Below are 24593 nucleotides of genomic sequence, written 5' to 3'. Positions count from 1 at the left end.
TCTTGTGTGGTCAGTGAGACAGAGGATTACAGGAGAAAAGTGGACACTACGTAGTGTGAGGGAGTTGACTGATCCTGAGAGAATTTCATTCTAGTCATATTTAAAACAAAACAGGTTCCTGAATGGAGTTTAAAATTCTTTTTTCCTTTTTTGAAAAATTCAAGGTTTTCACTGAAAGTATTTTAGTCCTTCATTTGTAAGACACTTAGTCTTGAGTCTTAAAACTCATTTTGTATGTGGTAGATCTGATATGAATTTGGAAAGGCATTGGAAGCTCAAATCTGGAAAGGAATTCAGATAATTTTTTAAAACTTGTAGGAGATGAGCTGCTAAATATCTTAATAGGGACTGTTTTGAAGCATTATACTAAAATCTGCTAGTGTATGTTTAGTGCAGAGTTTTAATCATACAGAATTATAGCATGGCCTACATTAAACTAAGAGGTAAATGTCATTAATTATCTGCTTGGCTTATATGGATTTTTGGAATAAAAAGCTTAATCATAAAATAGATAAAATTAGCACAGGGGAGTCAATGTAAAGAGGAATGGGTTGTCCTAGCACATGTATTACCTGGCTTTTTTTTTTTCTTGTTGTTGTTGTTGACTTTCTCACTAACCTTCTTTTAATGGGATTTTAAATGCAATTTCACTATGGATAATAGGTATGACAGTGTAGGTAGTCCATAAAGCCCAGAGACTGAAAGAATATGGTGTCATGTAACCCTTTTTCTTTGATCACAATGAATCTTTACTAACACTTTGGGTTTTTTTCCCTGTCTACTGCAAATAAATCAAGAAACACATATCATGTGTCTGTGTAAATATCACTGACTGTTCTTCAAATGGTTGAAATTGTTTTTCGCTTTTCCCACTGTTTTAATAAGGAACTCTTTTTAAGTATTGAGCACATCCCTTTTGCAGACTTCATAATTTTTTCCCATTTCAGCTGTCATTTAGATGTTGATATGTAAAGCAAAATGGCAAAGATCAACACCCAGCACTCCTACCCTGGTATGCACAGTCTGTCTGTCAGAACTGCTGATGAAGATATCGAAAGGATTGAAAATGGCTATATCAGGTAATACTTTCCTTTCACCACAGTCAAGAGGACAGTAAAGAGGACAATTATGATTGCTTCATAATTTGTGGATCTCCTGTAGCTCTGGGAATGGCAGCTAGGGGATGGGAATATTGTGTTGTGATTTTGTTGGCCCAGTGCATTTAAGAGACTTGACAACATCCATCCAAAGTACAGAAGAGACAGATGCAAGGAGGTTGTCATGGCTTGCAGTGTTGGAAGCAGGAGCTGCATTACTTCAGGAAAAAAGCCCATTTTCACATCAGTAGGAATTACAGTAACTCATTAAAGAGAAACCTCTTTTTCAAGTCACCACACGGATAGCAGGGTCTGTGCTTCCAACAGAGTATGTAAGATTTAGTGAAAAAAAGGATCCTTCCAGCACCATGTAGTGAAAAGCCTTGGGAAGGTTTTGTTTTGTTTTGTTTTTTTAAACCAGCCTCTGCAAATTGCCTAGTTCCTGTCATAGGGCAAATTTGTAGTGTATAAAAAAATCAACATTTTTGTACTCGATTTTCAGAGTGTCTCACTGTACAGAGGAAATGTAATAGGTTTTTACATTCAGCTTTCTCTATTTTTGATAGTTTTAAAGTGGCTGTTTGAAATGTGCTGGTGAGGTTGCACTTACCTATTGCACAGTATCAGTCATTCATCCAGACTGGGCAAAGCCTGCTTGGCTTGTGGAAAGATGCCTGATGATCTATAGCATCTGTAAAGGTTGGAAAAAGTTTTCTGCTTTTGGCTTGTTTTGGCCAACCACCTCCCCTCTGTGGACCTTGTCAGGCTGTCTCTTGCTGTTCAAACGCACACCCAGACTGGAGCACCCAGGGTCCTGATGGGCTGATGGGACTCCCAGCATTGTGCTGATTTTTGGATTGCATGTCCCCAGCAGCTGCTATGGAGCCTCTGTTTGAATTGGTCCTTTATTTTTTTTGTTTGTTTGTTGGTTTGGTTTTTTGCTTTGCTTACATAATTCCTTCTGTCACACAGATGTACCTACAGTAGTGAAAATGGATCTGATTTGTTCTGCACAGTAAGGCTTGCTCGTTGTAGTTACACCACCCCATGGTCTCCTTAGGGAGATTTAGAAGAGCCCTGTCCCTTTCTGTCCATTAACAGTGATGTGTTAGAAAAAGTGAAAACACAGATCGAAATGAGCCTATTCCTTTCCTTTTTTGTAGCATCCTATTTGTAGCAGATGTCAGTGATTGGCAGCTCACAGGATGGAATTACTAGCAGGGATGTGAGAGTGGGCTTATAAAGGTTTAAATGTAGAATTAAATCACTGTGGTCATCTGCAATTTCAGCACCAATGACTTTGACAGATAGAGGGACTGAAATATGAATTGCACTTGAGCATCATGGTGATGGTTCTGAAGAGGCATTTTTTAAAGGAAAGTTTGATATTACCAGCATTAATTGCAGGACTTCATGGGGGGGTAAGAAACTACAGTCTTGCTCTGTAAAAGAGATCTCATATTTAAGATTTTGGAGTGTTGAAATGATTGCTGGTAAGTATATACAATATCTTTATAATGCCATTCAAAAATTTCTTTTCTTAAATTAAAATTTGCTTTAGAAAATGTCTGTGCCAAAAGATAGAAACCATCCAGGATTTTAGCTCTTCTCTATCTTGTATCAAAATATGCAACTGTAGATATTGGGGGAAAAAAGCACATTTGCTAGAGTAGCAGCATTTTTTCTTTGCCTTTACCTTCCTCCAGCTCTTGTTGGCTATAGTTCAACAAAGAAGCAATTAAACACATTACTTAGTTCTTATTAAAGTCAGTGGGTGTTAAATTTATGCTTAATGCTAAGGATGTGCTTAAGCACTCTTCTGCTGTGAAATGAAGTGTTAGCAAGAAAAAGCATTCACTGCAACAATTAACAGAAAGCTGCTACTGATCTTTAAAATTCTGTGCTCCTTTATGCTGCATGATTCATGTTCCCATATTCTTACTCTGTAGTGTGTTATAAAGTTGGCTCATTTTGTTAAAACAAAAATAAAAAAACCCCAGAAAATATCAAATGAATCTCCATTTTTAAACCCCAGCCTCTTTACAGAAACAGCTCAAATAGGAGAGGCAGCACATTAGCTTATAGACACAGGCTGGCTGTCTAAAGTTGGAAGTAGGATTCACCTGTGCCCTTTAGACATCTGGATTTCAGTCTTTATGTGAGCAGGTGCCTGTGTTCCTGCTGTTCTGAGTGGAGATATAGTCAGTACTGATGGTCACAGCACCCAGGGAACTGCTCAGCTTTCCCTCAAACTTGGTAACTCTTGAGGCTCCTTTGGTTCTCTTGACTATGGGAAGTATTTAGTTGCCTAAAATAGGCATCTAGTGCTATTTGAGATACCATAGAGTATTTGAAGCATTTTACTGGTGCTTGTGGATGTGAGGAGAGACCTGTGTGCTCTGGAGAGGTCCAGTAAAGTATTTTGAGGTGTTCCAAATTGTACCAGACTCCTATTCTGAAGCAGCTGAATCAAGCCCTGAGATGGCCATTGGATATATGGGAACTTAGATATTTACTAGGCAGTGCCATTAACAATATTAGACTTAATTGCTAAGATCACACAAAATGTACATTTCTTGGTAAACGGGAATAAAAGTACTTAAAACCAGCCATGGTAGTGCAGTCTCAAACGTTAACTAGTCCATATCCTTTCTCCAGCAGGTCGGTAGGGAATTTCTTCAGGAAATACTAAAAAAGTTGAACAAGCTCTACTTTTCTCACAGCACTCAGCTCAAGAGAGCTCTTGGGATGAATGTGGGCTCTGTGTATCTGGTAATCTGTGATGAATGTTGGTTCCATAAGTTCGTTCATTGTCCCTTAGAAGAATGTTAACTTTGGCAACCACAATATTCTCAGCACTGGCAACATAAGCTAGGTTATTCGATACGAAATGGTATTTTGTTATTGCAAAAGAAGTAGAAAACAGTTAACAAGTTGAGAATCCTGGACCATCAGGATCTATTTTACCATTGTTCTTTGTATAGAAATAATAAAGTTTTAATTCTTTGTTTGTTAGTTTCTCAGTTGTGAGTGCACATAAAATCGAGCTGCTAATTATCCTCTTGTGGGCATTCAGAATGCTGCTGCCAGCTCTTGTGAAGATACTGCAAGTATCATTTTAGTCAGTGTTTTCCTGGCAATACAGATTAACAGACCCATGTGAGAGTTCTTGTTTGCATTGCAAAGGGGGGAAAAAGTGATCCTTAATGGACGTAACAAAGTCTTGTAAAAGTGAATACTGAAGACTGAAAAACACAGAGAAAAATAAGGAGTACTATTAAAACATTCTGGAGGGAACCGTCACAGAGTCCAGGTTCCAGTGAAGTCAGTTTCAAAACACCATTACTGGAAGACAAGGCTGAAATTTAATCTATTTTTCACAAATGCTAAGTTTTTAAGTGCTAATAAGTAGTCTTTAGCTTCTGAGCTTGCTGGAATGTATGGCAGAGCCTCCATTGACTTCAGTTCATATTGGATGGCTCCAAAAGAATAGAAGCACAGGATTAGCAATATGATTTTCAAATATATGCTCTGTTACTAGGGAGAGGACAATTTGCTGGACTGTTTACTGATGCAGTGGTGGAGAGACTAGATGAAAGAAAGTCTGGTGAAGGCTGCATGGAATTCCTTAAAAAAAAAAAAAAGAAAAAATTGTTTTTGCAGAACCCATTCGTTGCGTGAGGATGGATCTTCAGAACTGCAGGGAGTCATTTCTGTGGAGGGAGGACATGTACCTGAATCCCAGGCGAGCTCCTTCACAGGCAGGGGAGCAATGGCAAGGTAACATACTAACTAATATAATTTCCAGTATTAAGTTCAATTTGCTGAAAGAGACTGGTCACAATTTGGAGACAAACAAAGAAGACTCATTGCTTTCCAAAGAAAATGGATGGAATCCTATTCCAGCTGGTAGAGGGGTCCGCCGCTTGGGACCCAGAGAGCCACAACCACCCCAAAAGATGTTTTGCTAGAAACAGCTTCTTGGGGGGTCAGGGTGCTCCTCAGCTGGCAGAGGGGCTTCTCAGCAGGAGGGCAGAGCAGTGATTTCAGCTCAGTGATTTCAGCTCCTGCCCTTGTGAGTTTGCCCCTCTTTTAGCCGGCCGTGATGAGAGAGAGAGAGGTCTCGTGTGGAATTTCCGCAGAATCCAGCTGAAGAATGTCTGTAAGAAGTAACAGAAGTTGTATTTGACTTGCATTTGACCTTGATTCATCACTATTTATTGCTAATAAAAGTCTTAAAATCGTTTTTAAGGGAGAGGCTGAATGAGCCCAAACAAATTTGTCAAATATAAAAAAATAAAGTATTTTTACGTAGCTGTGTCTGAAAATACATTGAATGCTGGGGAAATGGATGAAGTGAGGGCAGACTGTAAAATAAATGGGTAAGTGGTTCTGGCTTATAGCTGATGCAGTGTTTGTTTCCTATCAAATAAAACATAAGATTGTTTTCTTTTGGTAGATGGCTCTGGAAAGGGAGGAGACAGGTGATCTTTGTGTTTTGAGTGCAAGAATTCCTCTCAGTTTTTAAAGTCCAGTAGTTTATAATGGATTTGGAGCCCTAGTCAGCAAAGTTGAAGCCAAACATTGTTTTAAGTTGTTTATATTTCTGAGACTTTAAATTGAAACCTGAAGTGGGGCTTTAAAACCTTATTGTGTCTGCTTTGTATCTGAGACTGCAGGGCTCTGCCTTCAAATACCATTGTTACAGACAACACAGACCACAGTCACTTTAAGCACAGTGTATTTCAGAGAGTGAAGAAAAAAATTGTTGTAAAACTAGAGTAAGTTAAAAAATATTGTTCAAACTTCAGCATTTTGGATAGTGGAGAATAAACTTGTATTTTCCTGCTTGGTTTTCAGATAATGACACCACCAGATTTAGGTGACAAAATCTGCAAGAAGTTGAGCTTAGATGTAAAAAGATTATAAATGTGTGTATTGTGTAAACATTACACACATAAATATATAAATTCATACTGAGAACTTCCTTTTTAATATTTTTTTATAGTTTCCTTTATCCTTTTCCAGGATAGTTTGAATTACGTGTGTGTAGCTACAGTTACGTGTTCTCTGAATATACAAGGAAGTTTGTGATGTAAACATGAATGCCTAGCAATTTAAGTATTGCAGTAACATGACCTGACTCTTGAAGGGAATTTCTCAAGCATCTAAGACAACTGCATCTGATGGACTTCATTGGGTATCTCACTTCGAGCTGTAAAGGCCCCCACTCAGCAAGAATATTCTGTTGCTGCTGCAGTGGTGATACATTAGAATAGGAACTGATGTGTGAGGTATTTTCCTGATCCACTGCAGAAGGTGATCTATGAAATTGTGGCAAGTGATTGGGTTCACACAGTTACTCCATCAAGTTTAATTTCATGGCAGGTGGAGATGTGGAGAAAAATCCTCCTGGGCTGGTGTCTGTGGGGATGTTTTTAAGCCACCTCATGTTTCTGTCTGCTTCAATGGATTTTGTATGTGTGTTCCATGCAGGCTGTCACGATTTGTCTTATCCATGAGGTCATGGGCCACCAGACACTCACACCATGAGGACCAAAGGCCTGATTCCTTCTTGGAACGTATCAGAGGGCCGGAGCTTGTAGAGGTGTCCACCAGGCAAAGCAACATCCGCTCCTTCCTGGGCGCCCGTGAGCGGCCCGGGGCAGCAAACAGGTAAGGAGACATGTGTGTGCTTCAAGTGAAGATGACTGAGGTTATCATGGTTTCTTGGTAAGGGGGATGTAAGTTTTATTTTAAGAAGAGGGTAAGGAGCTTAGTGTGGGAGATGAACAGAGTATTTAATGCTGCCCAGGAATCTTCACATAACTAAAGTGTTGCACTTTCAACAGACTTTCTCTTTCCTCCTCAAACACACTGTGACCAAGATCTTGAAGTAAAGGATTTTGATCATGCTGCTTCAGGCAGAATGATCTCTCAGAACTGGATTTTTTTCATACGCAACTTGATGTTGCTAAACTGCTCTCTACTGAGGAGAGTGAATTTCTATTTCAAGAATCTAGGATGTTTCTACTTCTGGCTTTGCAGGATCTTAATGTGCATTATCTGCAAGTGTTAGGAAACTCTAAAGAAGCAGTTGTGCAAAACTTTTCATTGCTTTGTTATTTCTACTCAGAAGTCCATCTGGTAACATTACAAAAAGTTTCTGATGCAGAAATTATAAAATCATTTGGATGCTGACTTCACTTACTAGCACATATGCAGTATTTGGTATGGAAGGCAGGTTCGGTCTTAATTTTTTTCCAATGAAATGAAAGAGAAATTTTTATGTGTTTACAGTTCCTTGACTGATGAATTATTATTACTTTATAAATGCATGATATGGTGTTTTAAATTTAACTCCATCTAAAATGGGAAAATGAAGTCTCAAGACAAAAGCTGACTTTCTGTTTGGCATTAGGCTTTGAAGCAGAGACTCCTTTTTTTTTTTTTTTTTTTTTTTTTTTTTTTTTGCATAATTAAAGATTAGTAGGCAAGTGAGTAATTAGTTTTAAAAACCTCAGCAAGCAATTCGGATTAAAGCAAAAACCTTTGAAGGTCTGTGCATTATGCAGGTTACTTTGATTTGTTGTAGTCCAGCACAGCCTTATTATCTTCACTTGATCTGCTTCTTAGAAATTCATCTCAAGAGCACATTTTATTGAATTAGCCAGACTGTTGCCTGATTTCTCAGGTGTCTGGATCAGTAGCAACTGCAGATGGGAAGTAATTAGGGAGAACAACATTGATCACGGGCCAGCAAACCTCTGTACGAGTTGGAGTGAGTTTGAGAGCACCCATCCTTGCCTGCTCAGTTTTATGCTGTTGCTGGTTGATGATATCTCTCAGTTGTTGTATCATGAAGGCTTAATTCTGCAGCAGTGGTAGGTATGCTCATTACTTATCCACAAGCTTTGACACTGCATCTGTGAAGAGGACTTGAAAGGATTGAAGAAAGCTTAAAATAGTAGCCCAATGAGTACAGGGCTAAAAATAGTGAGGTGCATCTTGCCATGCACTAATACGCCTAAGAACAGGCTTCAGACATCAGATGTGGTCACAAATGTGTATGCCAGGCACATGACAGAAAGGAGCTGGTGCCTTGAAGCAGTTATGCAAAGGGGCTTATCACAACAGTCAAAATTGACCTTGCTAATCTTATCAGTGCATATGTGAGAAGCTCGTGAGTCAGTCTGTCGTGTCTGTAAACACGTGCATGAAATACCAGCAGCCTTTACACTCTTTAATGTGTTTTATTTAACTTGCTTGCAGTCACTGGCCCTTGGCCAGGTTCAATGTCAACTTTAGCAACAACACCAATGAAGAGTAAGTACTGTTAACTTCCAAAGACCTTTCTACTACCAGCACCTTCTCTTTTTCTCTATCCAGCCCAGTAACATTTGTAGTATAACCTCCTTAGTTCTTCCTAAGCCTTTCCTAAGAGTATAGTTTTATTATAGAGAAAGGTCTAGTTTTCTTAGTATGAAAAGCATCCTTTGTGCTCCCTGTGAACTTCTTTTTGTCTAAAGTCACCCCTTCCTCTCAAAGAGAATTGAATTTGACTGAGCATTGAGTCCCTACCTTCTGTAGTTCAGCTGGCTGATTTTACTGCATTACCAATTGATGCATTCATTTTTCAGTTTTTAAATGAGATTCATGTATTAATTTTCTAATAGTGGTTTTCCTCTTTTCACACACTGTTCTCTTTTTGCAAATCAAGTGCCCCAAAAATCCCAGGTTGTCAAATGAGAAGTGGATACTGATGAGGGCACCAAACCCCATTTATATGTCCATCGTTTAAAAGTATGTGTTTCATTTCAGCAGGTACTGTTGTTTGAGAGAGTGACAGGCACCATAAATAGGCTGGTATTGCCACAGAATGTCTGACAAAGGCTGTCTTTTTGAGTCTATTTTATATAATTGACAAGCTCTTTCACAGTGTTGCACCAAAGAGAAATTTATTAAACAATGTGAGGGGCTCCTGTAATTTAACAACATAGTGTTTGTTGCTTGTCTTAAACCACAGCAATCCAAAGACACACCTGCTCTTTAGTATCCAGCAGCAGATCTGTTCCATGCATAATAATAGTAGGTTTTTTTTCATTGCTTTTCAGATGGAAACAAAACAAAACAAAACAAAAAGTAATCAATACATCTTCTGATTGTGTCAGAAATTTATACTTCTAGAAAACTCTTGTTTTTCTTTTTTTTTCTCCAAATAATTCTATCATAGGCAAGTTTAAACTGTACATTTTAAATGATGCTGCAAAACCTTTGAGCACATAGCTGAACAAGAGATCTTCCTGCTCCTAAAGCAACATTTTGGTTTGGCTTGCATGACTTTTATTCAAAAGGAAAATCTGTGTACGGTGACAGAAATATGCAGACTTTTATTTAGATTGATATAAAGAGGTGCTATAAGCTTGGAGCTGAGCCTGCTAGACAGAGCCCAAAGGACTGGGTAGGACTAAAATAATTCTGCCTCACTCTGTTTCTGACAGTGACTCATGTACCTTGGGCAAAACTTTCATCCTTTCAATGTTTCATTGTTTTTAAATGAAGACAAGAACTGTCTGTCTACCAGCCCAACACTCTGAACCCTACTTGATTTGCAAAGTACTTGACAGATGAGAAATGCAAATATTGGAGTAATTCAAAGACTATGAAGTGTTTTTATAAGGTCTGATGAAATAGATTTCTAAGTCTAAAGCCTGCACACAGCTTAGAAACAGCAGGGATGCTGCTGTGTTGGGGTCAAGGAGGACAGATACAAACTGTTTTATTAGTTACTGGATTCTAGTTTACTCAGTGTTACTGATAAAGAAAAAGAAATGTGGACTTCTCATTATGTTAAAGTCCTGAGTGTGCCATCTCTTGGCACATGATGCTTTCAAGTCTTTGATTATGGCCAACCTTTTCCTCTGAGCAACTTTCATTGCCAGACTGCAAGTAGATGGGAGTATGGTAAGTTGGGAGTTACTACAATAGAAAGACGAACAGAGGCAACATAAATGGAAGAAACTCACTTACAAAAGGTACCTGTAGTTGATAGATGAGATTGTAGGAGATCTCAGGCCAGAGAAAAATAAGTATTGGCATTAGATGCTGTGTGAAATGGATTTTTTTCACTTTAAAAAAAATAAAACACAAACATAGGAGGAAGTTGGAATTGTCAAATTATTCCCTCCAAAGTTTACCACCACTGAGACTTTCTGGCTGATTCTCCATCTCAACACTTTTCCCTGCATAACAAGATCCACACATGTACAGTGGCCCTACCCTTTGAAAATTCTGCTTACTCGTAACTCTTCCTTTCTGGTAAGAATGCCAGGCATTTGAAGTATTGAAGAGCTACATTAATGCCAACAACAGCAACTGTGCATTTGCCTTTAGATCAGACACCATGCATGGTAATCTGCAGTGAAAACCTGACATGTTTTTTAAACAGGAAGGAGTTTTGGAGGCAGATTGGAAAATGAAGCAGTGACGTTCTGGACAATCAGTCCAGAGAAATAAGTTCCTGAGAAGCAGTTCCCACTGCTGTGTAGGAATCTGCCTTGGTAAATGAAAACTCATTCTTGGATATGAGATGCAAGTAGAAACAGAAGATCAGTCAAGCCAAAGATTCTTCTCTCCTCCAGTTCTGCTCCCTTGTACTGTGTAATTTTGAAAGTTTCAGTGGAGTTGGTCAACTTGGTAGGTATTTCCCTGGATGTGGCAGAATGTGGGATCTCAGCATTTTTTAGCAAATGAGTCTTGGCTTTTCCAAAGTACATTGTGGTGGTGCATCACAGTGGAAATGTCTAAGTGTAAGAACTAGAACAGGTGCTCGTTGCTGATTGGTGAAAGCTGTTACTGTCTTAAAATGGATGGCTTTCATCTCCTTTATCCCTGTAATAAGCACTTTCCTAAATGGGACTGCCATTCACAGCACAGCCCTTTCTGGCCTGAGCAATATGAGCAAGTGTGCATGGAAAGCACAAGTCCAGTAAGCAGCATTATTACATATTCTGTCCTTGCTGTGGGATGTTGCTGTCATTAAACTCATTTGCCCTTTCTTGACACCAGTGCAAAGGGAGACTCAGACCCAGTCTTGGCAGTTCAGAGGAGAAGACAAAACTCCCGCGGGAGCAGGAATCCATGGCTTTCATTCAAACCAGACATCATGTGTGGGGAGTTTTGTTACCCACGTATGCTGTGTGTGTGGAACACACAGAGTGTGAGGAACACTCTTTGGCTTTTCTGTCTTAGAGGGACACTTTCCGCTTCAAGGACTAGACAAATCTCAAATAAAAAAGGAGATCTCAGATGATGGATTTTCTGCTTGTGTGAATGACCACCGTTCTTTACATCACATTACATGATTCTTGACCAAGGCATGTAGCAAATCTAGCTTAAAGATTAAGTATTGTCAGAATCTCAAGAAAGATGTTAGCTTCCTGTAGGTTTGACAAGTATTTGTGAGCCTGCCTGCATAAGTTAACATATTTCAAGACTCTTCTGTTCAGACAAACCTAAGAATGGGGCAATTCAGATCCAGAGGCAATTAATTAATTAAAATTTTGCTGGTTTTAAAGAACCGTGAGAGGAGATTCATCCTCATTTTTATTACTATGAATGCTTCAGACAGTCACACTGAGGTTTTGGCTGTGCAAAGAATGTTGACAGTTTGTTAAGCTATTTCACATTCTGTCATCATTTAAAAGGTTTCTTTTTAAATGCCTGGGTTCTTAAGAGTCAATCAAACTGAAAGCATTTACTTAAAATTGTCCTGGTACACTGGTGTCTGAAAAGGTCAAGAAGATGTGGGCAACTAAGGCAGAGAATCAGCCAGCTGATGTGATAGTGTGGTGGTGTTGGTGAGAGGTCTCAGCCTGTAAACTCTTATCCAGGTAGATCCCTGTCCTGCTCTGTCCGGAGTCCAGTCTTGTTCCCCAAACCTTCACCCTCTCCCTGAACTGCTCTGTATTGGTAATATTGCTAAGCCTTACGTTATGTTATACAGCAAAAAGGAAGAAAAGAAAGAGGTTAAAGAGGAAAAGAAAGAGGAAAAGAAAGAGGAAAAGAAAGATGACAAAAAAGATGACAAAAAAGATGACAAAAAAGATGATAAAAAAAAGGAAGAGTAAGTATAAAGAATGAATGTGTGATGTAACGTCTCCTACACTACAAAACATGGTACAGCCTTTAATTGTAACACTTACAATTGTTCCTTAGATTGCAGATTCTTAGCCTGTCAAATCTTTAATACATATTCCCCTTTGGGATGGTTTGAATTGCTCAGCAAAACTGTTGTATCTTGAATTTAGATCTTTCAGAACAGCTTCCTATGTCAGTAAAAGAGATTTGAGCTACCTCTGGTCACTTTGAGTTGAACATCACTTTTTAATTATGACAATACATTAGGACAGCAGCCTGCTTTGCAGAGCTGCTCAGACTTTTCATTGTTCCATAATTTCCATAATGATTCAGAGCAGATGAACCAAAAATCTGGTTTATCTTACCATGTAGAAATATCTTACATGTAGAAAATTAAAAGTTTGCTAGTAAGCTTAGTTATTTTACTGACTAGTATATTTAATCATTTGATATGGTGCAGTTCATTGCTAATGACCACTAAAATTTGCTTCAGTTGGTTAGGGGATGGTTTATTTCTGCAACAAAATGAGGTAATTTGAATGCTTTTGGCAGAAATGGATCCTGTTCTTGCTTTGTTCCCATAAAGCTGACCCAAATATAGCACAATTTATTATTATCAGAGATTAAAAGTAATGATGATGGCAGATAAAAAGAGAATGTATTTGGGTGGCCTTCGCAGTTAAGGTGTATGTTAGAGTAATATATTGTAGGTTTATATGTAGGTGTATGGTGGCACCTTCATATAGACATGAAGGCATTCCAAATGGAATCTGATTGATCTCAGGATTGTTATTAATGTTTTAATGTCTATGAGGTAGTATACTCTGACATATAATGACCATATTTCATGGTCACCAATTCTGAGGTGGTGACCAGTTTTCTAGAAGAAATGGTTTAAAACCCATAGTGAAGATGAGTAAGTAAATATTTCCCAGATTAAAGCTGCTTCCTTTATTCACATTGCATGGACATTCAGCTGACAGCGATGGTAATGCCAGAAATACACACAGATTTTAAATAAATTATCTTTACATTTTAATATGTTTGCATTCTTGGAGATTAGGAAACACCCCACATATTCAATACATATTCAAGCATTGCCTGGTTACATATTCTGCACACTATTATACAGTCCACAGATCACACATCTGCTGTTGAATTTTTCAGCTGTGGACCTTAAATCCACTAATATATATTTCCTCTGATTACATGTCTAATTGCTTTCTATTCCATATCAACCTTTCTCATGCTGGAGGTGAGCATTTCTGAACATACCCTGTACCATTAGCCATGCTGTTCTTTAAATCTTTACATTCCAGGCCTTTATGCTCCCTTTGGCATCACTTGTTGTGAAGCCTAAGGAGCCAGGACTGTGAATGTGTGAAATTTGCCGTAACATACTAAGACATGTTTCAGCTCTTATTACACACTGTATGTGCACATGCACACAGAGATTCTTACTTGTACAGACATGTATTTGAATACATACGTGTTTTACTTGTTCAAATGCATGCTTATACAGTCATTTCCATCACAGAATTTGCTAAAGATCAAAAAATTAGCCTGCAAAGGAAGGCTCATTCTCTGGCAATGAAATGTAACTTTCTGATCGGAGTGATAACAAGTAACATTTAATAATTAACTTTTTTTTCCGTGTGGGGCTTAATGCAGAAAGTGTGAAAAGTTTCAGCCTGGGAGACAAGAATGTCTGTGTTTTTCTTTATGTTTTATTTACTTTTCCCAAAGTTGGGTCAAACAAACAAATTGAGCTTGACAGATGGGATACCTGGTATCTCATCTTCACTGCCTGCAATGGATACTTTCTCTTCTCAGGCAGTTGTGCGTTCATGGTGAAAGAGCAGCCTCAAGAAGAGGGAAGTCCAGCAGGTTGCTTGCTTCCATTTCCGGTGTAAATCTGCATGTTTTATTTTCCAGGCAGAAAAAGGAGGTCTTTGTGATAGATCCTTCAAGCAATCTGTACTACAACTGGCTGACCGTCATTGCAGCACCCGTGTTCTATAACTGGTGTATGCTAGTGTGCAGGTATGGATTTGAGCTCATAACAATTTTACATTTCAATCGTTATGCTTCCTATGTAAATCACCCTCTTACCTCCTTGCAGTATCTTTTGGGTGACTGACTTAGAAGGTTTGCACTTCATATGCCCTTAGGGGATGTGTGGTGTGTGTACCACTGGGAATAGATTCCCAGTGTTTCCTTTTTTCCCCCCCGCCTTTTTGTCTAAAAGCAGGTGGATGTAACTTGCAGTGGGTGTCCTCATGAGCGCTGGTGTGGCCTTCGTGTGCCACCTGCCGGCTGGCGGCTGAGCTGTGTCCTGGCCACTGCAGCCCTAAGCACTGCCAGAGATGAGGGCTTCCCACCACCCAGGAGAGAACAGAAAGAAGGGATGTGGGCAGTGGTGGGGCCTCTTAAATCCATATAATGCATCTTTCGGATGCTCGGAGTGCAGGGAGGTTTAACTCAAGTATTCTTTTCCATGGTAGAATGTAGAAATCGGTTTCAGTCTAAGTAAGGGAGGGGTGTGGAAATGGTTTCCTTACACTGTTTAAGAATGGTAGGGAGAAATGAGGATGGCTTGCCACTGAGAAACAAATCTTTTATTTGGGAATTATCTTCTTGGAGGTGTGAAATTTCTGTGAAATCTGATGCACTTTTAATTTTAGGGATATGTGTAATCCTCCTTAAGTGTACTTGGGCGCCATTTATGTGTTCGAGTTTTATTCCTGTCCAGAACACCTTTAATTCTGAAAGATCCTGGTGTCTGTTTGGTCATAGCTCTAGTGTGTATCTCATGTCTGGACATGGAGATATGCTGCCTGTAATATTTTGGTTCCAGAAATGTGCACTAGGGCATGTAATGCAAGTACGCTGCTTATGCATTTGGCCTAATTTATTTTTTTTAAATCCTTGTTTCTTTAGAGCCTGCTTTGATGAGCTACAAATGGACCATATTAAAATGTGGCTGTTCTTGGATTATCTCTCTGATATTATCTATGTTATTGATATGTATGTCAGGTTCAGGACAGGTGAGTCTTTCTGGGATTTTATCGTGTTTTCAAATGCTGCATGTATATAAAGGATGGAAACAAAAATTCTCCTGTGGGGTCCGGCCACTGTGATATCCTGTCAGAATGCAACAGTGGAGGCTTTCAGAAGATGAAGTGTCTGATCACTGTCTGAAGAGTTTGGATTTTTTAAGGCCATACATTCCAACGTTTACACTTCACTTGTCTCTAAATTCAGTTCTGCCAATAATAGGCGTGCCAGGTGCTGAGTGCCTAGCCACTGTAACAGGCTGTGTGGGGAAGGGACAGTAGTGCACTTGGGGCAGGAAACCAACTGCACCCCACAAATGCTATTTTCTTAACCAAGCTGTGCAGCATCCTGGTTGTTGAGTCGGTCAAGTGCAAGACCTGGCACCTGTCTCAGCATTCAGTTTGTGGTCCTAGGCCTGGGACAGAGGCAGTGCAGCCCCTCTGCCACCATCTGTGCCTCCTGCAGCCTCTACGAAACCAGTCCTGGCTGGTTTCCCACTGCCTGGTAATGGGATAGGGTTAACCCAGGAACCTCTGCTCAGGTCCTGCCTTCCTGGAGGAAGTGTGAACCCAGAGGATCTTTGAGGGCTGTGCCATGGTATGCATGAAGTGGTTCTCTTCAGCTTCTTGTCCCTGTTTCTGTAATCCAGGCAGGCCGAGGTTCCAACCTCAAAGTGGTATCTGTTTTAAATTGAACAAACTCATAATATAGGCCTAAGCAGTGATGTACAACGATCCATGTCACCAAGTTACTGAATAGTCCTTGATGAACTTTGGTCCATGCCAGAGAGCACCCAGTGTCTGGGGACAGCTAGGAGGACAGCAGAGGCTGGGTGTTGTTCATGGTGGTGTTTCTGTAGGGGCCTAGAAGAACTTATATGTGAGTAGAATCTGTCATAGTTGCTGGTCTTGGGCCAGAAAACATCCGTCTCATTCTCGTCACTGGTATAGACACAGCTTCAAAATGTCCCTTGAAAGGGTCCAGAACAACACTGATCATTTAAAAAAATGCAAGTAATTTTAAATCTTTCATTTTAACATCTTATCCATTTTTATCTCTTTATTTATTTAAAGTTGTGCTGACAGCTTGATGTTAATTATGGCCTGTGACAAGTTGTAAACATAATTACAAGATGGGCTAAAAATGCTGTCATGTGGGAAGCACACAACCCAGGGCAAGCCAAATTCTTAAACTTAGCAAGTACCTTGTTCAACAGGAAAGTCAGTTTCAGGTACCAGCCTAAATCACAGGAGTGCTGTATTTGGGGCAGGATAGGAGGAGGGGGGTGTTCATCTCCTTTGTGTAGTTAAAATGTCAACTGTGCCAACAAAATTTACCTTCTGCAGTTACATCTGTTAATGAAATGGGAAAGAACAGAGCAGAAATTAGGCATATCCAGGCAAAGCAAGTTATAAATTTCCATGGGCTGCCCTGATAATGATTATATGGCTGTTAGAGCCTGACTGGAATTTGAATTTTCAGGCCTGGCTTGCAACTGCAGAATTGCTGGAGCTGTCTCCCAGATTCTTCAGTGGAGGTGTCTGCTGTAGTTCCAGGCACTCCAAGCAAGACGTCGCTTATTTTAGGTGGCAAAATCTTTGTCAACTCTTTTAACAGTCCCTCCTGGCTCTGCCTTTGCCTGCAGCCTTTTCCTGTGAGTCCACAAGGTCTATCTGTCCTGGGGATAGAGGTCCTGGAAACTTTTGGGGAACAGTGAGACTTTCTGCTGTCTGAGGGCACTGTCTGCCTTTGAACTGAGATCTAGGTAGCCACACAACTTCTCCTGATCATGAGCTTCTCCATGGTGCATTTCTGTGCAGCTGCAGGGCCGGTTGGACTGCATTTCACCTACTGGGTGACTGTGCACTGTGAAACACAGAAGATTCATGTCTCAGCAGCTGGTCGTGTTTAGCATATCCTGTGTTCTAATGCTTTCGAAAGATTTTACTAAGACTTTAGTTCCATAACAGAATAAAAACCTGAGAGATTTTATCTCTTTTCAGGAGGAAGGTGTTTTCAAAGTTATTTTTCATAAGTGTGTATCAGAAATTCTCTGGCTGCTTTTCTGTTCAGTGATATAACTAAAGGGCATATTTGACCAGCTTTTTCAGCAGTTTTCTAGGAGGCAACACGTGCATGGCACAGGAACTACTTCCATTTGTAATCGCTGTCAGTTTGCAGATCCAAAAGCAGGTACACAAATAGATGAGGCATTTACAGATGCACCACACATTCCAGAAATACAGCCATGCTGTGTAGGGCACAAAGAAATGCAGCTTGCTGTTCCTCAGCAGATGCTTCCCTGAGAAAGCTATATATGGCTTGTACATTGCTAAAGGGTTAGTAAAATGTGATCATCCTGAATACACTGGGTATGTTTTGGTTTTTTCTCAGTGGACTTTTTCTCCTGAGTGGCTCAATGGGCTGACAGTTGGCTATCTCCGTTGCAATTGCAGCAAGTATTTTGCAGTGCATAGGCTGTTCCCTGTGGAACAGTTCTAATGCCCTCAAAGGCATAAGTGACCACTGTGGCTGTACTGTCTGCAGTAAAGGTCTCTCACAGCAGTTTATATCTACTTGTAAATTTTTAAAATCTAATACTTTTCAAAGTCTTTGGAATGAAGAAATATTGATGTGGAAAAGTCTGCTTAGTAGCTCTCTCTCTAGAAACACAGAGTGCAGAGTGCAAACCAAGGAAAATCATGTCAGTTTTAACACAGGACACAAGAGGAAAAACATGACTTAGGGAGGGGCGTAACTGCATTTCTTTATCTCAAGGATATCTATATTGTTTGGGAAAAGTTTCCATTATACCTACTTAATCCATTATACCTACTTATTCCTGGTATTTATTTTAAAATATTCCACTCTTATTTTATACACAATTGCTTAACACTTGCTTAACTTTAGTTATGACTCATGCCCATGATTCATGAAAAATTAGACACTTGAATCTCCCTATTTTTTTTCAAAGATACTTAAAAGAAAAAGATACAGCTGTTGCAGAATAGAGTGGAAAACCTCAGGGAGCACTGTGGTGATAATAGAGTCATTGTTCTTAGTCATTATATGTCAGCTTTGAAACTTGATTGAAATATTTAAATATGCAATTAAATGACCTCAGTGTCTGTAGGCATAACAGTACAAATTTTAACATTCTTAGGCCTGAAATGTAAGTCACTCACTACTGTTGATGGTATTTTTATTCTGACAAGTAAAATCTTTTTATTCTCTGAAGGCTTCCTTGAACAAGGATTGCTAGTTAAGGATGAGAAGAAATTACGAGAACATTACACCAAAACTGTGCAGTTCAAACTGGACGTGCTGTCTCTTGTGCCAACGGATCTGGCATATTTTAAGCTTGGTTTGAACTACCCCGAGCTCCGATTTAACCGCTTGCTGAGGATCGCTCGGCTCTTTGAGTTTTTTGACCGTACCGAGACCAGGACAAATTATCCAAACATGTTCCGTATTGGCAATCTTGTGTTGTACATCCTTATCATCATCCACTGGAACGCGTGCATATACTTTGCGATATCAAAGGTGATCGGGTTCGGAACCGACTCCTGGGTGTATCCCAACGTGTCCGTTCCGGAGTACGCGCGCCTGTCCAGGAAGTACATTTACAGTCTGTACTGGTCGACGCTCACGCTGACAACCATCGGAGAAACACCGCCCCCGGTGAAGGACGAGGAGTATCTCTTTGTGGTCATCGACTTCCTGGTGGGCGTGCTCATCTTTGCTACCATTGTCGGTAATGTCGGCTCCATGATTTCCAACATGAATGCTTCCAGGGCAGAGTTCCAGGCCAAAGTGGATTCCATTAAACAGTACATGCAATTCCGAAAAGTGACTAAGGATTTGGAAGCCAGGGTTATTAAGTGGTTTGATTACCTCTGGACCAACAAGAAAACAGTGGATGAGAAGGAAGTTCTCAAAAATCTGCCTGACAAGTTGAAGGCTGAAATCGCCATCAATGTCCATTTGGACACACTGAGGAAAGTGCGTATATTCCAGGATTGTGAAGCTGGACTTCTCATTGAGCTGGTGCTGAAACTGAAACCTACGGTCTTCAGTCCTGGTGACTACATTTGCAAAAAAGGAGATATTGGAAGAGAAATGTACATTATTAAAGAGGGAAAATTGGCTGTGGTGGCGGACGATGGCATAACCCAATTTGTAGTCCTGAGCGATGGCAGCTACTTTGGTGAAATCAGCATCCTAAACATCAAAGGTAGCAAATCTGGCAACAGGAGGACAGCCAACATTAGGAGTATTGGTTATTCTGATTTGTTCTGCTTGTCTAAGGATGATTTAATGGAAGCCCTCACAGAATATCCAGAAGCCAAAAAGGCTCTGGAAGAGAAAGGACGTCAAATTCTGATGAAAGACAATTTAATAGATGAGGAGGCAGCAAAAGCAGGAGCTGACCCAAAAGACTTGGAAGAAAAAATAGGGCGACTTGAAGTAGCTCTGGATACACTGCAGACTAGGTTTGCGAGGCTCTTGGCGGAATATAGCTCATCTCAACAAAAGGTGAAACAGAGACTTGCCAGAGTAGAAACCCGAGTGAAAAAATATGGTAGTGGCAGCTTATCAGTTGCAGAAGCAGAGGCTGAAAAACCTGAGGAGAAAAAGCAGTAATGGAGTACTTGCATTTCCTCATTTGTTGGAGAAAGTTGAAGCACTGAAAGCCATAAATGTATGTAAATATGTGTGTGCATACATAGACATAATTATTTTTATATGAACTCAAGAGAATGGTTTTAAGCATTTTTAACTGAAGCAGTATTTTCTTGTAAATAGAACACTGCCACCTTCTTCTTGGGGGGAGATTTGGTCCAGCACTTGGTACTTTTTTGTACTGAGAGTGGATTTCTTACAAGTCATGCTCAGAATGTCTCTTGTGTTTGGTACCTGTAGGTCTTGTTGAATTGTCTCTTCCTGTGCATTGTGCATTAAGAAGGCATTGAAGGTACCTGAAGTAGAGGGAATTAAGTTTTTTCCTTCTTAAGAGCTTAAAAATATTTATAGGGTACCCTGCTTTAACTTGCTACTTTAGTAGCTGATTAAATGCATGGATGGATGTTTGGGTTTCTCAAAATCTTTGTTCTTTCACATCTGTGCAAACAGTTGGATGACAGCTAAGCAGTGTCAGGTCATTGCAGTGCACCCTGCACATGTCTGAAATAGCCGTGCATTCAGATGCTTTAGTCTGGTTCTCTCTAATGAGCTGGGCTCTGCACAAAGGACCATGCTGACAGAGTAGCAGTGCTCATTCATGTCCCTTCTGGCAGGGTCTGTGACAGCCTTTGCTGCTTTGCAACTGCTTCACCAGGGGAGAGAGCAGGGGATCCTCCCTTTTATTTTTTTAGCCCAGTTCCATCCTCACTGGTAAAACCCTCACTTGGAAAGGAGTCCCCTAAAGCTCCCTGGTGGAAGGGTAATACAGCTTCACCAAACCTGGGAAGAAAAAAGAGGGCCCTGGTATGTGCAGCTCCCATATGCAGGACGCTGAGTGAACTCCCTGGCAAGTGGGCAGTCCCAAGGGAGGTTACTGAGAAATCTCATGGGCTGGCAGGGCAGGTTGTCCCTGCCTGGCAGGCAGCTTGCACCCTCAACAGGGTTTCTGCAAGGCAGGGAAAACAAGCCCCGTGTTGCAAAGTCATTCCAGTCACTTAGGCCTACATTTTCTTCCTTTTTATTTCTTCAAAGGATGTCTACTCCAGCTCCCTTTGCTGTTTACTGCCATCTTTTCTCCAAAGTAGTTGTCATATTACATTGTTTTAATTAGTTAGAGAGAATGCAGAAGATACTAGCATTCAATTTTTGTTGTGTAGTATTTTGCTGTCCTGTAACTTTCTCTATGTTACTTTATCCTCCCGTATCTCACTGGCTTTTGAAAAGTATGGGGTAGCAGAGGCTGTTCAGCATGGGATCCTCCAGTGGCATTAGGTATTACTATTGGCAGTGCTCTGACTTTAGGTGTCCTCAGCCCTGACTTATGACAGCATCTGGGACTGATGGCCTGTTGGAAAATTGGTGAGAAGAGGGTGTTTGAACTGGATGGTAGTGGAATGAAAAGGCAGTTTTGTTAAACTGAGTACAGCTGCTCAGAGTAAGCCCTCAGCTCCAGGCAAGCAGCTGTTCTCTTCTACTGACACTTCTGAGCCTGGTAAGGGAGACAGATCTGTCAGTGATTAAGGAATGGCACTTTGCCAGCAACAATGGCAAAGGGACAGCTGGGTAGTAATGTCCACACATGGTCCTCATCTAAACTCCTGTTCTTGTTAGCATAGAAGCCAACTCACTTATTGATCTTCCCTAGATTTGGCTTAACCTCTTTTATCACTGATTGTAACAAGTGGTTTGGAAAGTAGCCAAGAGCTGGTCATGGCCAGTGGCACTCAGAAGTATTGGTCAATCAGCTGAATTTTGTCCTTATTTCCTTGAAGGGCTTGAGAGAAATGAGGGAGCTCCGAGAAGCTGCTTTTGGCAGGGGTGTAGTGCCCTTGGTACCACTCAGGCAGGGAGGGCTGAGGTGGAGCTGGGCTCACTGCAGGGTACCCCTGTGAGCATAGAAGGTGCCCTCACAGGCTGCTCAACTTGAAACTTTCACCTCCTGACAGAGGTGGGTACCACACCCACCGTGGCTGACATTCACTGCTGTGTGACTCAAACCCATGGTATCTGGTAGGGGTTTTGTGGATATTTGACATGTTCTCCATCAGTCATCATTTTCTGTAAATACCTATCTACCCAACATAGCACAGCTGTTCCAGCCCACTAGGTACCTATGAGTAAAACTGTTTAAAGTACTCTTTATACAAAATTTATACCTGTTTAAAAAAACCTAAAAAACACAGGACTGCTTCTTCATCTGATGTGTCAGAACAGCCTAATCTATCAGTTAAATACGTTTGCTCTTCTCTTCCCGTGCCTCTTGATCTGGTTTTCATATGCCAGAAAAAGAGCATTTTGATGCTATTGGCTTCAGTCACTTTGAAACATATACAGCTCCTGGCATGATGAAATCACATCCTTTAAAGTCTTTCATCTCTGTAAGATGTTTTTTCCTCTTCTTTAATGTGGCTGCAGCATGTACATTAAAATGTTTTGAGTAATGTTCTAGCAACTCTGTGTTTTCTCTTATCCATATCCCTCTAGATTTTAGTGTTTCATGACAGACTTTGATCATGTCAACATTATGTAGTTCAGAAAATGGTTAGCTGGAACAGAGATCTGAAGTGACAGAAAAGCAAGTGGGAATGGTGGTCTTCCCTCACTACATGGCGCTGGAACACAGATTTGGTCCTGGGCCCAGTTTTGACACCATCCCTGCGTTTGCAGATATCACAGAGGCACAAGAGCCTGACCATTATCTTATTGCCCAAGGGGTGCCAGGTCCCATGGGCACAGAGCCTGCCAGGCTCTTCATGCTGCTGCCACCTGTCCTCCCTTCCCAGCTCCAGGCAGGGTGGCAACGCAGGGACAGTGGCTTGTCTAGCAGAAATAAGTGTGTGCAGCTTTCTGCTACTCACAGACAGGTCACCTATAAAAAATTGCCTGGCACAGACTGGGCTGGGCTGGTCCTTCAACCCTGCCACAAGAGAAAGCAAGGCACAGGGCAGTTCTTACAGAGCACTTGAACATAGGCCCTGAATCTAGAAATAGGTTTAATGGCCACAGCACTCACTTCACATGGTCCTAAGCAGGTAGCCATGGGCTGGCTCTGCTACTCAAAACTGCCTGTGCTGAGTGAGGTTGGAGAGGTTTGAACATCTGCTCCACATGCAAAAGGAGAGGAGATGTGGTGGAGTGGCACACTATGCTCCAGCTGCTGCTCGGAGTCAGCTTGTCCAGGGAAAGGGCCCCAAGCTGTGAACCCTGTACCTTGACAGCAAATGATTTCAGCCTTCCTCCTCTCTGAAGTGCTCTCAGTGCTCTCCCCATCCTTTTACCCTCATCCCCTACTATTATTTTACTTTATAGTTTTTACAGCAGAAAACTGCCCTGGCAAATTCAATGAATTGGACTTCAGAAGCAGCAGTGACAGCAAAACAGCTCATGTATTTGCACAGCCAAGTGTGGGGTTTTCTTGACAGTTCATCTCTTTCTTCAGAAACAGCCCAGGGAAGGTACATGCTTTTAAAGCTCTTTTCTCCAAGGCGTCAGCTTTAGAGTTTCATTCCTGCTAAATGTTTATTAATGTACAATATGAGGGCTCCACATTAAAACCCGAAGTGTTCATTGTCCTTTCCCCCACAAAAGCATTAGTGCTTTCTCTGAGGTGGTCCACGTGTTGATGGCTTCGGAAAACACACTTGTGTCTGTATTACTGCTGACACTAGGGATGAGGCATTCACAGGCCAAACCTAGGCCAGGTTGTCCAGTGAGGTGACACAGGCAGACTAAAGGAGAGCTGTACTTCACCCTCAAGATTTGCAAGATGACAGCATTTGCACTTGGCTTCAAGGTCCCCCAGGCTCTTCTGTCAGTGTTTCCAACCTGGAACAAACAGAAAGAATCAAAATCTTGTCTATATAATTCAGCATTTGCAAAAACCCCTCATGTATCCCTGAGAGCAAAGAGAATTATGCACTAAATGGATCTGGCAACTGTACAGGCAGTTAAAGTGCAAGATTACAGTTGTGGCTTCCCTCCTTTCCTGAAGGAAGCCATCAATCTGGGACACCCTTCTCCTCCCCAGCCTCATTCATAGCCCAGAGCATGAGAAGGGTGCCTGAGGGGGGAAAACCACACAAGCTCTGAAGAACAAGCTTTAGGGCTGAAGATGGTGAGGCCTTTTGTTTCTGAAATTAATATTTTGCAATAATTTTCAGCTTACAAGGGCTGAGGCTTACTGCTGCCAACTGCTCTTGCAGCCCCACTGTGGCAAATACAGTTCTGCTGTTTTGTATTTGCAATCCTCCCCCTTCCACGCCCTAGGAGCAAAGAGAGGAGGAAAGGCTTGCACTCTTTTAAGCAGTTATTTAAGGATGATCACAAACATCAGTTTTACTCCAGAAGCAGCAGCAGTTCTCACAGATTTCCTTCATCAGAAGCTGGGAGATCACCTGGGCTCCTGCAAGGAGAGTGCAGGTTTTAGTGCCAATGGCTCAACTTCCATGGGTTCTTCCTAAGAGGCTGAGGACACTATCCGGCTCTAAGAGAGACCTGTCTTATTTGTACAGGTAAATCAGGGGTAGAGTACTAAAACCAGAAGTGCAGAAAGATGGAAGGAATTTACTAATGGATGCTATTCCATTTTTCTTTCCTTAGCATTTGTGATGCCTGGTA

General features: G+C 41.0%; 1 protein-coding gene across 1 annotated transcript; it reads left to right on the top strand.

The window, feature by feature from the left end:
- Positions 1-546: 546 nt before the first annotated feature.
- CNGA3 (cyclic nucleotide gated channel subunit alpha 3) lies at positions 547-22422 on the top strand. The gene is made up of 8 exons (XM_066313591.1): positions 547-1079; positions 4761-4877; positions 6594-6773; positions 8370-8423; positions 12103-12222; positions 14172-14279; positions 15177-15283; positions 18532-22422. Exons 1-8 carry the CDS (start codon positions 979-981, stop codon positions 19935-19937), a joined length of 2193 nt encoding a protein of 730 aa, XP_066169688.1. The 5' UTR covers positions 547-978; the 3' UTR covers positions 19938-22422.
- Positions 22423-24593: the final 2171 nt, after the last annotated feature.

Source organism: Sylvia atricapilla, chromosome 2 (assembly GCF_009819655.1).
Source record: "Sylvia atricapilla isolate bSylAtr1 chromosome 2, bSylAtr1.pri, whole genome shotgun sequence".
NCBI lineage: Eukaryota > Metazoa > Chordata > Aves > Passeriformes > Sylviidae > Sylvia > Sylvia atricapilla.
The sequence above is the reverse complement of the archived record's forward strand: the minus strand, read 5'-3'. Positions and strand labels throughout refer to the sequence as shown.

Excerpts from the sequence above, each read along its gene's own strand:
- CNGA3 (XM_066313591.1), top strand. The coding sequence starts at position 979 with ATGGCAAAGATCAACACCCAGCACTCCTACCCTGGTATGCACAGTCTG. Across the intron at positions 8,424-12,102 it reads AGCAACAACACCAATGAAGA|CAAAAAGGAAGAAAAGAAAG; the intron begins GTAAGTACTGTT and ends TATGTTATACAG. Across the intron at positions 15,284-18,531 it reads GTATGTCAGGTTCAGGACAG|GCTTCCTTGAACAAGGATTG; the intron begins GTGAGTCTTTCT and ends TATTCTCTGAAG.